Raw genomic sequence first — 17,460 nt, 5'->3', positions numbered from 1 at the left:
CACTTAAAAATGTCACGGGAGTCCTTTCAAATTTAGGTTAGAGATCTGTGTCTGCTCATGTGTTGTCCTTTCTGGTGCTCATCTGTGTCTTTGGAAGTGAACTCAATGCCCTCTCTTTGCCTCCAACTCAGTTCAGCCAGATAATACACTGGAAGGAAATTAGGAGGCAGAGCTACAGATTCTCATTTATACCATGGTTCTAGGACCCTCAAATTCCTCCAAGTCTAGTGGGTCTAAAGGCTTCACAATGACTTGTTTCCTCCATGAAATCCATCTGAAAGTACCATCTGTGCTGATAAAATATGGACCAGTAGACTGGGCATCATAATAGAGGTAAGAGAAAATCAAAGTAGAAAACAACAGCTAAAAATATAGAATGAATAATTCTGAACACAATTGTTTGTATGTGTTTGCCTATATGTAGACCTATATTTACTAAACAAAATATACATGATTATTTGTTTTTCTCTTGGTGCCCATCTTTGAGAATTTAGAAGGTCAGAAAATAAACAAAAGACCGGACGTGGTGGCACATGCTTGTAACCCTGGTACTTTGGGAGGCTGAGATAGGAAGATCTAAGGTTTGCAGCCAGCCTCAGCCTCAGCTACTTAGTGAGGCCCTCCACAACATAGTGAGACACTGTTTCAAAACTAAAAAAAAAAAAAAAAAGTATAAAAATAGGGCTGGGGTTGTAGCATGGAGGTAGAAACCCCAGGGGTTCAATCCCCAGTTCCTCCCCACCAAAAAAAAAAAAAAAAGGCAACAAAGAAATGAAATACCAAGATCAATCTATTTTTGTGTTTTTTTTCTACTATTGAACTACAATCTAACTGAGAAGACAGATATAGTTATTTATAAAAACATGAGAGTGGATTAAGGTATAAAATATTTTCAAGGTAAGCAAGAGAAACATATATTGTTATTATTAAAAATAGAATTGTTCTTACATGAAGGTTCTTCAGGTCCTTAAAGTCCCCATCTTTGATCTCAGTTATTTTGTTGTTTTGCAGGTCCAGCAGTGTTGTGTCAGGAGGAAGGTCCCGGGGGACTTTGTCTAGACCTATCAGAAGAGTAATAAGAGTATATGGTTAATAAAAAGGAATACATGGCTATAGAAACATAGAGGTCGAGTTCAGAGAGAAACCAACACTGTGATGGTAGGCTTATCAATAACCTATTTCATTTCTAAGAATTACATGAATTTTTGTAATTGAAAATATTTCCTATATCTATCTTCCAACCAAGCCAATTGATACTTTTTCTTAGTCATAAACTGAAAATTATTTTTCCCTATGAAACTACTCTTCTGAATAAGGACAATTTTGTATTTCCGTAGAGTGTAGCTCAAACATCTCAGCACGTAAGTATTTACCACATTGGTTGCTGTTTAAGTGATAAGTGTTTAGTATGTGATGAGTACATCTATATATCTCTGTATTCATGCCCCATCAATAGAGATTGCCATGGTCAAGTCATCATTTGCAAAACTGTTTAAATAAATATTACATTGTCACAAAGCTATATTTTAACTTAAATATATGGACCTGTAACCAATGTCTGTCAACTAAATAAAAACTGTTTTGCCAATAAGTTGGAAATTTGTCCAAATATCTGAGAGACTATTTTTAATTTTAATTGGAATTTCAGAATATCAATCTTAAATAATATTTTATAAGCATTATATGTGGTAATTAGAATAAAATAAAATAAATTTGAAAGTAAGACTTCTCTAAAATTAATTGTATGAAGTTCTACTTTTATACCTTAAGATTTAGGATTAAATGAATTACTTTTTTAAGTTTATAAACACTGAATAACCAAATTGTTTATGGTATTAGAAACATTTCATTAGTCACTTAGCCAGTTATATTTAAATGCCAATTTGAAAAAAGTGAATGAAGTGGGAAAAATATTAAAGGAGGCTTTTTGTTTTTCATTATCTTTTTTCTTATTGATATGTGATATTAAGACAAATTTGATATTCTGTTAACTCAGCGCAATTATTCATATACTTTAAAATTGCATGACACAAGTCTGAATATACTTCAACCTATGGTAGAAGAAACCTCTTCACATCTGAAACTTGACATATTGAAGAATAGTTTTTTAATCATTCCACAATGATTTTTTGAGACTCTCTTAAGCATCATCAAATTTTTAGCTTCTGGGAACACAGTAGGAACAAGTAAGAATTACCTATGTCACATAGATAAACACTTTTGAAATAAAAATAAAATTATAACAACATATAATAACTACTATGTCAGGAATATGCCTTTCTAATTGTGAATCTTTATTAACATATACTCATAAACCATCAAAGTAGACATACTTCAAGTATCTTCTTTCATTAAAATTACCTAGATTTTATCTAAAATAACTTGAGATTTTTTTCAAATGCTTTTTGTTCCCAATATCACTGCTCTGTTAATAGTGAGAAGAGAAAAAAAAACATTTTTTTCAGAGACCACTACATTCATAAGTTTCAAAATCAAAGTACAGATGATTCTGAACATACATCAATATGCTATATAAATATGAACTCACTATAGAAACTGTTCCCATAGAAATAGCAAGAGTGAAGTGTTTTCCATGCTAAACACTAAACCACCAGAATAGCTGCCTTGTAGGAGGATATTTAATGGCACTGTGCAGTTGTAATCACTGCCATTTTCAGAAATGTCAATTTACTAATTTCATGCAATTAGAGGTGGTAGACTTCTGCCAAATCTTTGATAATTAGTTGTTATCCAACCAAGAAAAGACACAATTTCCTTTCATTTGGAATATAGTTACAACCTACATCTCATTATTACATTGTGGGCTTTTTTGTCAAAGTTTTAATTTCCATTTATGCTTACTTTTGCACATTTGGTGAACTTGAATTCTAGTGACTCCCTTACATTTGGTCAAATTGAAATTGTAAACATAATTTAAGATGTGGAGGGAGAGATGATGTCTCTGGACAGCTGACAATTTTGTTTATGATGTCATCCTAGGATTTTATAACAATGGAAACTGATTAAGACAAATTAAATACACTATTTCTGAAGATTCAGCATAAAAATACTATCATCAGGCTTGTGATTTGGATATATTATTTCTTGGAGAGCTACTTTTATGATCAATTCTATAATCTGGTTTAAATTACTAATAAATTCATATTTCTTTAAAAGACTTTCTATTTTTTATTAATAATAATTTATATTTACATAGAGATGATTTTTAAAATTGCAATGCTGTCTTATTCACAACAATTTAATGTGACAGGTAAGGCAGTATAAAAATTTCCTATTTCCAGATTATTTTCAGAAAAACCTTAATGACATGAATACCCTTATCTAGGTAGAAGTGAGAAAATATGTATAGAAGAAAGCTCTCCTGGCCTCCAGTGTGAGTTTTTCTCCTGTCAAATCTAACTGAATCTCCAAACAGGGATTTTCCTGACATCAGACCCCATGAACCACAATATACATTTAAACACTACACAAGGTGTTGTGCTGTTGGCTACCATGTTCAAAGACTATAGCCAAGTGTAATGGGAAAATGACCGCAGTTATGAGATCTTAGAATGTCACAAGAAAAGGAACTCTTACATGTTAGGTAGTCTATGCTTCTCAAATGCTCTAGACTCTAATGAGGTTTTAATAAGGCTGTGTCAGGAAAAAAGAGATGAGGACATTCTGGTTAGTTTTAGTATAAAGTGTCCCTCTCTACATTGAAAACAGATGATTTTTCTGCATTGACTTCCTTTTCTATTTTTAAATATACTTCTTTAAAAAAATGATTCTAATGGGAGTGGAGGGACTCTGTGGAGGGAAACATACCAAGAGATGTGTACATAAATTAATACATCGCTTTGAGTATAAGTACAATATATAATTACATTGAACCAATAACATTCTAAAATACAATTTTAATCTTGGGAAATAAAATTGACCAAATTATGTTATGTGCATGCACAAATATGTAATAACAAACCCCACTATTTTGTATAATTATAGTGTACAAATGGAAATAAATAATAAATAAATGATTATGATAGCAGATGGCAGGTTGCTGTTATTTTCTTAAACATAAAATTTTCAACATTCAAAGATATTTATTCTTCTCCAATTAGAGAATTTCTAAGCTAACTCAATGCTGTTTTTCTAAGGTTAAAGAAACAGAAACCCAGAGAAACTACTGGTTTATCTAAGGTGCCTCTTGGCTAAAATAGATCAAGTACCAAGATGGTTTGGGCCCTCAGTCCAGGAAGACCTGGTTTGTCACTTGGATAAGTGATCATTGTGGACATTTTAGATAACTGCTTATTTTAAACTACCCATTCACCACTCTGTGCTCATTTCCAGCCACTCATTTTATTCATATAATGTATATTTTATGGAAAACTCTAGTCATTTCCTCCCACTTCTTTCTAACAATGCATTACAGCTTCTCCTTTATCCCCTCCTCTAAACATCCTCATCCCACCACCTCTGAGAATAGTTATCTCCTGGCTTTAGACTCAGTATAGTCTCATGACTTATAATTTTATAATACGCGGTCTATATTTCTGGGTTGTGTTTATTTGTTTCTGCAAGTTCAGGGTCAGCAGAGAAAGCATCACTTTGTGTACTTTGAACAAAAGTGTCTTTCTGATGCGTTAATTTTAAAATCAGGATGCCATAAGGTGCTATGTTGGGAGTTCATGACCCTTGCTTTGAGATCCTTTTGGCCATGTTTTGTTATAAAATCTTTGCACATCCTGCCTTTATTGGAGCTTTCCCCTCAGAAGTATGAGAATACAACTGGCTTTAATGATTATAATTTTGTTTCTTGTTCTCAATTCTTAAATGAATGTTACCATCAAATACGGCATTCACATTATCTGCACGTGAAAATCATTCTCACTTTCTTTTGTGTCCCACATATCACCTGACCCAGGGCAATGATTTCTTTCTATGCATGGTGCATCCTTTTTCCTAGGGAAGGATCAAGTGTAAGTCTCTAGATAAAGAAACAAAATCTCCATTTATGGATTCCTATTGTCAAGAAAAGACTATTAATCCCGGATCCCATTAAGCCTCAAGATCCAACTTCTGCCTGACAGGAAATAAGTTAAAGGAACATGATGGAGTTCAATAAAGAGACGAAGAGATGGATCCGCCAAGAAATTTCAAGTTTTCTTAACAAAATTGCAATGGAAAATGAAGAAATGTTTATGAGAATATAGTTTAAAATATATTTAAGAGCTCTTTTTTTTTGCGTATTGGTGAAGGAACCCAGGGGCATTCTACCTCTGAGCAACACCCCCAGCCCTATTTTTTATTCTTTATTTTGAAACAGAAACTCATTGAGTAGAAAAGGGCCTCACTAAGTAGTAGCTGAGACTGTCTTCAAAGCACAACCTTCCTATCTCAGCCTCCCAAATGCTGGGATTATAAACATGCACCACCACGTTGGGCTAAGAGCTCTTTTTAGAAATGTAATGTGGAGCTGGGCGTGGTGGTGCATAGTTGTAATCCCAGCATTCGGGAGGCTGAGACCAGAGGATCGTGGTTAATGGACAACCTCAGCTACTTAGTGAGGACCTTTGCAACTCAGTGAGACCCTGTTTCAAAGTAAAGAATAAAAACTAGGGCTGGGGATGCAGTTTGGAGATAGAATGCACCTGGGTTCCATCCCCAGTACCTCAAAATAAATAAATAAATAAATAAATAAATAAATAAATAAATAAATAAAATGCAGTGTGGGAGTTGTGTGTAATGGTGAATGCCTATAATCCCAGTACTTTGGAGACAGATTCAAGGCCAGTCTCAACAACTTAGAGAGGTCCTCAGCAACTCTATTTTTAAATAGAGTCCATGGAGATTCTATTTAAAAATAAAAAAATAAAATAAGTCTGGAGTTTTAGGTCAGTGGTAGAACACCTTTGCATTCAATCCCCAGTACCCCTCAACCTTTCAAAAGTGCAGTGTGGCCAAATAATTGGTTTCAATCCCAAAACAATCAAAATGCAAAATGTTCACTGTATTTGGATCTGATAAAAACTATAACATGAACACATAATACTTAATAAAATGTTTGGAGATGTGCACCTTGAGTGATGGTTTCATATTAGGAAGCTATTAGTTTGAGGTATCAACTAGTTATTATTTTAAGAGTTTTATACTTTCAGAAAATGTGGTGATATGGCATTAGATAAAATAATATAATATCTAGAATTTCTTTCAAAATTATATGGAAAAAAGTAGATACAGATATATATATGAAAATAATTACAGTTTATAATTGTCGAAGTTCTGTGATAGGTACACAAAGATCTCAATTTGTTTTGCACAATTTGCATATTAAGTGTTTTTAATATTTTTTCCATAAGATTATCATTTTTTTGGATATGCTTTTATTATACATTGTAATTTTACATTATGGTGATGCTCAGGGTGATAGGAACATAATTTACATAGTACTTGGTGTGCTTCCCCGTGAATCCCACCCCATCCTTTCTCCTTCTTGACCACATTATTGAGAGTGGTATTAGTAATTTTGTATATGCTCAAGTTCTCTGTTCACCAGTTTTTCTACATCTTTCACCAAATTGCTGTGATAAATCAATAAGCTATCCTGCAAAGTAATCACCTACTGTAAGGCACAGTGAGGTGTCAATTACTGCTACCCATAATAATTATCAACAAGGAAAGGAAAGCCTTGCAGCACTAATTGTCATACCAATCATTACTCTGTAAATCCTTTTTGTTTCCTGTACATTATAATTATAAGGCATATTTTCCTGGAGACTTAAATCTGTTCTGAAGGTATGTCAAACACAGATTTTCATGGAAAGAACTTCATCCTGATTTGATTTTTCTTGTGAGTCATTTCCTGGTCCTGCATCACCATTATCCCAGGAAGCCCAGGATTTTTGGAGAATTTGTCTAGAAAGCTACACCTTTAGATAAGAAGCCTTCAGATTAGTCCAAGCTTCCCAACCAATAATTAGGATCCCGCAAACATTTTCTTGGTCAAGTTAGCCCTTTATGATGGTAACCAATAATACACTCTTAAAAATCTCTAAAATAACAGATTTTATTTATCTCTGGAGTCAGGAAAAATTGCGTGAAAACTAACTTATCCAACCACTTACAGATTATTAGAACCCAAGTTAGCATCTCTGAGCCTTTCTATCCTCATCTGAAAATAGCAAGCCTGAAGTAAATTGAGGCATAAATACATTTGTGTTAAGATTTATCTTTGATAATAAAAAGTATGAACTAAAATTAATCTTCAGATAATATAAAAGGAAGTGGTATTGTATGCATATAGTTATCCTGCCTTAGTGTTTTTTTATTTTTTTATGGTTCTGATGGTTGAATTTAGGGACATTCTACCTCTGAATTATACCTCAAGCCCTATATTACTTTTAATTATGAAATAAGGTCTCACTATGTTGAGAAGGCTGGCTGCAAACCTTTGATCCTTCTGCCTCAGCCTCTCAAGTACTGAGATTACAGGCATGTACCACATCTGGCTTCTTACAATCTTAAGTAGAAAACCTAAGCAACTATGAAGGATCTTGAATTTAATCTGAAAATGATTTATTTACTTCTTAATCAATTTATAATTGTTCACAATGACCTTCATAGGAACATATCAGAGGATCTTCTCTATGAAGTACAAAATTTACGTTCATGCTTTTCACAATTAAAAAAAATCTAAGTAAATGTGTAGATAATTATGTTTGTCAAAGATGGCATTAAATAAGTTTACTGTCCTTTATTCTCCTCATTTTATAAGAACATGCCTCATCCTCTCATGACATGCACTTTAACTCCTTTCTCTTTCCTTCAGAACCAGGATGGGCTTAGGATGCTTCTATGAACCAGCTGGAGGTAGTAGAATTGAAATATCATGGCATTTGGGCCTCAGTCAGAAAAGGTGGTACAGCTGCTACCTGATTTCTTCTGTGATGCTTGCTTGGGACAGCCAGGAGTCATGGAAGAAATACTTCCACACTGAGACCACCACTTGGAAAGAGCACCTGAGGCCCTTCAGAGAAAACAGTACAGTGTTCAGGTGATGGTAGAGCCAAGGCCACTGTGTGGGTGACCAGCCCAAGCTGGCTCTGCTATGGCTCTTGCCCCCGCTAATATATTTGACTACAAAAACACAAGAGACTACATGTAAAAACAGCCCTGTTGCTCTCTTCCCAATTTTTCTGTACCTCAATATGCGAGCAAAACAAAACTATTTTTTAAATTGCCAAGGTTTGGAGTAAAATAACCAAGTCAAAGTTACAGGAATAAAGTGATTTTGTAGGATTACTTTTCAACAAACATCTTTAATATCTTGCTAAATTCTCCATTAAATACAACATTTTCAAGGTACCCTGTATTTATTTGCTCTCTCAAATCTTGTAAAGGAGCTTTATCTATTTAAGATATTGTTATCAAATTAAATAAAACTATTCTTAAGATATTACCAGAAAATCTTTTCTGAATAACGACTGGCAAGAAATGGACTCTTTCCTTTTCTTTCTGGTTTTCACAGTGATGAATAACATTGTTCTGCTAGTAATGTCAGCAATCTGGTAAACATCATGTAGGACAAAGACCAGTTTACCCTAAAATATTGTTTTTTTTCTACCCTGCTATGTGGCAGGGGTCCAAAGTCCAGGAATTTTCTTCTTGATTTCTAAAAAAAATATTTTCATAATTCTGTCTTCAAATTAGTAATCAAGATAGTGGTGATACATTTAATTTAATTTTTTGGCAAATCATCAAAATGTCATTTAGGTTCCCCAGCCTCAACAGAATCCTTCCTGCCACAGGCAAACATTTTTCCCCTTTTCCTTCTTAAAAAAAAATGGCCTCTCTGACCCTTCTTATGATATATAATTACAATGTACCAACAAAAGTATAATTTTATAAAAATGGCAATTGGACTGTGATATCGTGAAACAGGACTTCAGAAATAGACTTCCTGCTTTATTTCTATTCTCTCAATCCAAACCAGCTCTCTTTCTCCTCCCCATCTTTAGCCCCTGAAGTCAGGTATCTTGGTTATTTAGGTTACATAAAACCAGGAAGGTTTAAGCTTCCAGGTTTTCTCCCCATCCTCAAGAGGAAGAAGCTGGGTGTACTGCAGGTACATGCATCAGCTCCCATGCACTATGTTGCCTCAGTTTCCAGTTTGGTGGCCTCGAGGAAACTGTAGATTATTCATCCAAGCCAAAGTCACACATATGTTCATTAATTCATCCACCAATTATTTATTGAATTTTAAGAGGCCACTTTGTATAAGACACTTTGTTCAGTAGAGGATGCTGCAAAAATAAGGGGTATCAACACATATCCCTTCTGGTCGAGAAGGTATATATCTATATCTATATATATTATTACATAATTACATACATGCATAAATAATTGTTTTAAAAGAATTAAGGCAAATGTAAATTACAGTGAAAGCACAGAAGGACACAAATCTGCAGACTAAACTGAGGATAACTAAATCTTGAGTTTTATAATGCAATGTACTTTCTCCTTTTATTAAGACTGGATTGCAAACTGGTTTAATTTTCTTATCCTAATTTCCAAGAAAATATATAATCTTCTTACTATTATTGTCAAGGAAGAGAGTTAAGACGATAGGGCCTCAGAGTTTTTCTCTTCTACCCAGGATATTGCTATTCCAGCTAATCCATTTCCATCCTGTCCCCTGGAACCAGGATGTTCTTCCAAAGGAGAATGTATCACAGCTGCAATGTGATGAAATGCCTTGAGCCCACACAGCTGCCTAGCCCTCCCCCCTGGGGCCAAGAGAGAAACCAGGGATATGTTAGTTATTAGTCAGGTCAAGAAGGCAAACACTTCATTTGGCCTCCTCAAAATCCTCTCTTTCTCCTCCCCATCTTTAACCCCTGAAGTCAGGTGTCTTGGTTATTTAGGTTACATCTGAGAGTTTTTCAGATACTACCTTTGTCCAGGGCTAATTTAGGTAACCTAAGGAGCTTACTCCGGGTACAGCCTCTTTCCTGCAGCGTGCTTTGAATAAACCCCTTCAGTGCATATGGAACTCTGAGTAAGGTCATCCTATATCCCAGCTGTTGCAGAGCCAGACATAAGTAATGAAGGCAACTCAGTTTCTAGCATTCTATCTACCCCTCCTCAAAATAGCCCTGATTTGTTTTTCTGTATTGATTTCATGGACAAAGTCAGAGGGTTCCTTGCCTTCTGTATAAGGGCTGTTTTTGCAAACCAGGTTCTCCAGACAAGAAACAAGCCATACACCATATGTGCCAGGTGCTAAACACTGACACCACTTTTACGAGTCCAAGCAAAGTAATTTAAAAGAAATGAAGCTAATTTCATGCAATTTCAGCAGTTGTACTTTTTTTCCTGAGGTTTTTTTTTATTTCTTAATAACAATATCTTATGCATTAAGAGACACATTTTAGGCACCAGAAGTTATTTGTAATGCCTTTACATGAAAAAATAAATGTGTTCCATCTTTGGGTGCCATTTGTAGATGGTTAAAATATAAATGTTGAATCATTTATTATTATAAAATACACAAATACTTCATCAGTCTCAAGTTCACCAAACTAGTTTTCTTCAAAGGAATATTGGATTGACAAAGATCGAACTGCTTGATAATTGTGCAGCATTTCTATTCTTATCTATTTATAGATAAACCATGTCACTCTTTAGGACAGAGGGGAAAGAAGGTACTATTTTGTGTCCAACTTGACAAGCTATATAATCATGAGAGATTGTCAACTTTAAAAAAAAGACAAGCCAGAAATAACCTCTGTCTCTTGACTGACTTCAAATATAAAAGTTACTACAATAAACATTCTTTACATATATTTTCTATCTTTACCTAATTAAATCAGAATCAAGTAAGGAATAAAAAGTGGAAAGTAATAAAAAGGTGTAAGAAGTAAGACTCAAATAAGGAAACTGGATTTTGGAAGCTTTAAAGTTGAAGCTAAAATGGTAAGCAGGATTTGAGTTTAGTTGTTTATATGACCCAAGTGCTTATTTCAGTATTAAATTAAGTTTGAAGGTAATATAGTTATCCTGGTGCTTGATTATAAGAAATATATCAGCCAGGTTTGGTGGCACATGTATGTAATCCTAGTACTTAGGGCGCTGAGGTGGTGGAGGGGTGTCTCAGGTTTGTGGCCAGCCTCAGCAACATTCTGAGGCTTTCCAAGTCTTGATGAGACTATTTCAAAAATAAAAAATAAAATATGGCTGGGGATACAGTTCAGGGGCAGAATGCCCGGGTTAAATCCTCACTACCACAAAAAAGAGGAGGAGGAGAAGGAGGAGGAGGAGGAGGAGGAGGAGGAGGAGGAGGAGGAGGAGGAGGAGGAGGAGGAGAAAATATAACAGTATTACTTTAATTTTGGAGAATAGACAAAAGACAGGACTTATACTTATTTTTTTCCTTTTTAGAGCTGATTTTGCATTTCACTCATAAGATGAAAGTCATTACCAAATTATGTTTTCTGGTCACACTTGATTCAAAGATAAGTGGCTAAACTGAGGAGTACACAAGAAAAACTATATTCCTCCACAGAAATAAGCACCACAACAGAACACTCAATTTCAATATTAGGACAGACTTGAAAGATTATAAAAAAAAACGAGGTGCACTGATCAGTTAATGCACACTTAGGTTGTTTCCATTTCTTGGCTTTTGTGAATAGGGCTGCGATGAATGAACATGGACATTTGGACTCCAGCCCATTAATTTTATTTCCTGTGTAAATATGCCCAGCAGTGGGATTGCTGGATCATGTGGTAGTTCTGTTTCTATTTTGGTAAGGACCCTTCATACTGTTTTCCATAATGTCTGTACTAATGTACATTGCCAGTAGGAGTGTACAAATGTTCCCATCTCTCCACATTCTCTCTATCACTCTTTGTTTTTAATCATTTTTATATAGCCATTATTATTCCATTCCTTCTGGGGTAAGGTGATACTGTGGCTTTGTTTGGACTTTCCTACGTAGTTATGTTCAGCAATTTTTATGTAGCTTTTGGTGATTTGTATAGCTTCTTTTGAGAAAAATCTATTTATATTCGTTTCTCATCTTTTGAAATTGAGTCATATATTTTTGCTCTTGAGTTTTAGAGTTCCTATTATATTCTCGATGTCATACCCCTGTTAAATGAATAGCTTGCAAATATTTCCTTCTATTCTATAGGTTGTTTCTTCGCTCTTTTGTTTCTCATGCTGTGAAAAACTTTGCCTCAACTTTATTAATTTGATGTAATTCCATGTGTCTATTATCTATCAATTTATGCCTGGAAGAAGAAAATGTGCTATGCATGTACAATGAAATACTATTCAGCCATAAAAAGAATAAAATATTGTCCTTTGCAGCAACATGTGTGGAACTGGAGATCATTGTGCTAAGTGAAATAAACCAGGTAAAGTAAGACAAATAATACATGATTTCACTCATATGTGGAATATCACTAAAGCTGAGAGTAGAATAGCTGTAATCAAAAGCTGGAGAGAGTGGGAAGGGGAATGGGAAAAAGTTATCCATGGGTATTAAGTCAGACCAAAAAAAGAAGTTTTGGTGTGATGTTCTATAGTAGAGTGAATATAAATAATCATAATATATTGTATATTTCAAAATGCTGGAAGAAAATATTTGGAAAGTTTATACCAAAAAATACATGTTTGAAGAGATATGTTTAACCTGACTCAAACATTACACACTATATATGTGCACCAAATTATCACAAAGCACCCCATGAGTATGTACAATTCTTACATTTTTGTGAATAAAAAGTGAATTAAAATAAAGAATGAATTATATTTTAGCTTCATTATTTTAAGACAACCCATTGGTTTCTAAATTTGCAAATGTTGTTTACTTTTTTAAGCGTTCATTATTTTATGTCTGAAAATGATAAATAAAGAAAAAATAAATGGATCTCATAAAATTCTGGATCAAATTGAAAGCTAAATTTCAACATTTTCTGCAAAAAAAAAAATCTGGCTAATACCTGTGGAAAATTCATGTCTTCTTTTTCAGTCTCCCATGGTCTACAAAAGCATATTATAACACTACTCTGATGAGTGAGAATTAGGGACAAAGACATTCAATGCATCTTCCGGGTGATATTAAATTTTCCCATGGACTAATGCCTCTATTTAGTTTCATAGTTTTCATTTCTTAGCTTTGGAAGATTTGTTTAAAATTTGATGATGTTGAAAATTACCAGAAACACTTCTTTGTGGAATAAAAAAGTACAACAAAGTAATAAAAATGTTTATATGTAGCATTGTTTCGAAAATAAGAGAACAAAGTATTATTGTCATTCAATATAATAGCTCCTCTCTGTTCATTAAATGCAATGATGGCAAGAGTAATCCTGAAGACAACATCAGCTAGTGATGAAGATAATAAGCAGCATTTGCATCCCAAATTGGATAGCATTTTTTCTTTATTATAATTCATGCTTCGGCCGGGCATGGTGGCACATGCTTGTAATCCTCGCTTGGGAGGCAGAGACAGGAGGATAGCGCAGGTTCGACTTAAGAGACCCTGTTTCCAAATAAAAAAGTATAAAAATAGGTGTATGGGAGTGTAGCCCGGAGGTAGACGTGTTTACAGGAACCCCAGTACCACCAAAAAATATATAATAATAGTAGTAATAATAATAATAATAATAATTCATGCTTCATGTTCAGATTAGTAGGAGACATAAAACAAACTATACTGCCTTTAATATAAAAGGGTTAGCATTTTTTTGTATTGGGAACTGAATCCAGGGCTATTCTACTTCTGAGCTACTCCCCTATCCCAATTTATTTTTATTTTTGTTTTTAAACAGTGTCTGATCAGATTGATGAGAGTCTCACTACTTGCTGAGGCTATTCTTGAACCTACAATCATTCTGTGTACCACTATGTCTGGAGCCATTTCATCATTCTTTTTTTATTTTTTACTTTTATTTCATCTTTTACATGACATAGATATTATATAATCAAGAAATTTATGAAGCTACCACTGTGGGCCTGGTACCTCACCTATGTAGTAGGATTTCTTTTTTATTTATTTTTATTGGTGCATTGTAATTATGCATCATAATGAGGCATAGGGTGATAGAAATACTCATGCAGACATCACTTGTTGCATTTCTCTCCACATCCCACCTCACTTCCTTCCATTCCCAGTACATGTATTTGAGATTGTTATTGCTTATTTCATATGTGTACATAGCATTACTTCCATTATATTTCTAGAACATCTCCAGTCCAGTCTCCCCCTAAACCCTCTCTACCACTTTTTTTTTTTTTTTTTGCAGGTCTGGGGATGAAATCCAGGGACATTTGACCTCCAAGCTCCAACCCCTGCCCTATTTTTTATTCTTTATTTTGAAACAGGGTCTCACTGAGTTGCAGAGGGCCTCACTAAGTAGCTAAGGCTGTCCGTGAACCACAATCCTCCAGGTCTCAGCCTCCCAAATGCTGGGATTACAAGCGTGTGCCACCACGCCCGGCTCTCTCTACCACTTTATTGGAGTCTCATCTTCTTTATTTTTAAGTCGATTTTGCTACTCAATTTCTCTCTAGCTTTCATATATGAGAGAAAACACATCTATTCACTTTCTCAGACTGGACAATCTCACTTAACTTTTTTTGTGTGTGTGGTATTGCGGATGGAACCCGGGGGCATTCTACCTCCGAGCGGCACCCCAGCCCTCTTTTTTATTCTTTATTTTGAAACAGGGTCTCACTGAATTGCAAAGAACCTCACCAAGTAGCTAAGGCTGACCATGAACCACAATCCTCCTGTTTCACCCTTCCAAATGCTGGAATTGCAAGCATATGCCATTATGCCCGGCTTCCTTTTAACTTTTTGAAATCTATTATATACATTTGATTTTTCTTGTTGTTATTTTGGGGGGGTTGGGGTGGAAGTCAGGGGCATTGGACCTCCTAGCTACACTCCCTGCCCTATTTTTATTCTTTATTTTGAAACAGGATCTTACTAAATTGCAGAGGACCTCACTAAGTAGCTGAGGCTATCCACGAACCATGATCCTCTGGTTTCAGTCTCTTAAATGCTGGGATTACAAGCGTACTTTCATAAGAAATACAGAATGCAGAATCATAATCATCCTATGAGAATTTTTTCTTTCTTTTTTTTTTGTGGTACTGGGGATTGAACCCTGGGGCATTCTACCTCTGAGCTACAACCCCAGCCCTATTGCTTAGTCTTTTTATTTTTGAAACAGGGTCTCACTGAGTTACAAAAGGCTTCAATAAGTAGCAGAGGCTCTCTCTGAATGTGTGATCCTCCTGTCTCCGCCTCCAGAATGCTGGGATTACAAGCATGTGCCACTGCATGCTTTTTTTTCTTTTCAATAAGAAAATATGTTATTTTCTTTTTACTACTTTTCTTATTACTATTTTTTCACTACTGTCTTATGAAATGAATATCATTTCCTTCCTTTCTTAAATTTTATGTCTGGATTACTATGTTATACTCTGTTCACATCATCAAAAAAGAAAAGGAAGATAAAGAAAAAATGTGAACCCCCTGCCATGTAAACTAAACTCATTCCTCTTCGGCCCATCCACCGTGTCTTCAAAGTTTCTGGAGACTTATCTCTTAAGAACACTGATCTTGGAATTTCCAGGCCAAATTTTTCTTAAAACAAGATAAACCAAACTATCTGGGGTAGGCTAAAGATATATGTTCCAAGATTATATTGAATATGTATACTTCAGTTATAAGTATTTCTTTTGAAGATGTCTAAGGAATATAAATATATGGATTACAAAATGTCAAAGGTAAAGGCAAAACTGAAGCCTGGAGATTAAGGAAGAATCTTGATACTTGGGAGATAAGATTTTGTTTGGAAAATGTATCCTGTTTTCCTTCTGAGAACCTCATACTTGAAGATTTAGTAATGACCAAGATGTTGTGTGGGTTGAGTAAAGAGTAGAGAGATTGTCCAGGTTTTCTCAATACCTAAAATTTCATTAAAAAAAATCACTGAGGTAAAGTAAACCACCCACTGTAATCTCAGAATCTATGTTTTTGTGCCAAACTTTATTCTGCAAAAGGAGGCTAGGATGCTCAGAAAGACTTTTTAAAAAGACATTTATCTGAGATTGTAAAGTGATGTCATCCTGACTTAAAATGAGATGGAGGGAGAGAGAGAGAGAAACAGAGAGAAGGAAGGAAGGAAGGAAGGAAGGAAGGAAGGAAGGAAGGAAGGAAGGAAGGAAGTCTAAATCTGAAAGCTACCACTATTTCTATCCTCTGCTTCCTTAAATCCTCATTAGATGGCACTGTCTCTCGCCTTTGAGAATCACAGAAATTGAAAACTGAAAATGCTAAACTTTCAGAAAAACAAGTCCCAGGCATGAGACCAACCAGGCAGTTGAATAGAATCCACACCCCACTCACCCAAGTCGGAACACTGCACAACTCGAAGATGGCATTGGCAGCGGAAGGGGCACACTGGTCCCAGAGGTTCCACTTCTGGAAGGTCAGGAAGACGCTCTTCGGGGCCGACCCCAGAAGCCTCATCTTCTAGCATAAAATCAAATAAACCTCTCTGTTGAAAGGGTCCAGCCCAGGAGACGTGGGCCAGCAGAAGGAAGATGAGAGTTGCCTTCATGATTTACCGCATGTATTTTCACAACCTGTGGACCCATGAAACAGATGAAAGATTTAGGAAGAGTAGCCTTGCCTTGGCCAGGCCTTGTTATATAATGTTTCAGAGCCGAAAGCAAGGTATGAAAAGTACTCAGAGCAAAGTATGAAAAGTAGTATCAATTATGAAGAAGCAGAGCATTATAAACGTAGACGAGGGTGGGCATGGTAGCACACACCTGTAATTCCAGTACCTGGGAGAATCGAGAACTTAACAAGACCCTGTTTTCAAATAAAAATAAAATAAAATATGGCTGATGTTGTAGCTCAGAGGTAAAACGCCTCTGGGTTGACTGTGTAGCGAGGCACACAAAAGTATAGGTGAAGGTGGATTAGACAATGAGAGTCTCACTTGCACCACTACTGACTTGTGAAGAGGAATGTGAGTATCATTTAAATCTTTCCTTCCTTCCTTAAATTTGGCGTCTAGATTACTATGATATACTCTGTGTTCACATCATCCTCAAAGTTTTCATGATACTCAATTGTGCTGGACTTTATCCAACACAAGCCATGCTACATCCCAATAAACTTCTGTCTGTACACATGAGAGGTCTCCAATTCCTGTCTCAGAAACTTCTCTGGAAGCCAGTCTCAACTCTCCAGTCTACCGTACTTCCCTTGGTCTAGGCCTTCTCAACACTCCCTAAACTACTACAAAAATATCCTCCTTTCTGCTTTGAACATCTCCTCTACTCCAAGGCCATCTCCCACTCTGCTCCTGGAGATGTGTTCTAAAAATTTAGCTTCATCTTAGCAATTTCTTCTGACAACCCTTTGT

At 35.4% G+C, this 17,460-nt stretch overlaps 1 protein-coding gene across 4 annotated transcripts in view; it reads right to left on the bottom strand.

Moving 5' to 3' along the window:
* Positions 1-16,644, bottom strand: part of DCN (decorin) — a gene marked incomplete at its 5' end in the record, with an annotated part of 32,990 nt that extends 16,346 nt beyond the window's left edge. For 2 of the 4 annotated variants that reach the window (XM_080705385.1, XM_080705388.1), the window contains 2 exons: positions 949-1,061; positions 16,431-16,644. In XM_080705385.1, the coding sequence (XP_080561511.1) occupies positions 949-1,061; positions 16,431-16,644 (327 nt within the window). The remainder of the gene's footprint in view (positions 1-948; positions 1,062-16,430) is intronic. The other 2 variants (XM_080705386.1, XM_080705387.1) reach the window with 1 other exon arrangement.
* Positions 16,645-17,460: the final 816 nt, after the last annotated feature.

The sequence above is a fragment of the Muscardinus avellanarius genome, assembly GCF_963383645.1.
Source record: "Muscardinus avellanarius genome assembly, chromosome: 11".
Taxonomy (NCBI): domain Eukaryota; kingdom Metazoa; phylum Chordata; class Mammalia; order Rodentia; family Gliridae; genus Muscardinus; species Muscardinus avellanarius.
Note: the sequence above shows the minus strand (reverse complement) of the source record. Positions and strands in the feature narration are given on the sequence as shown.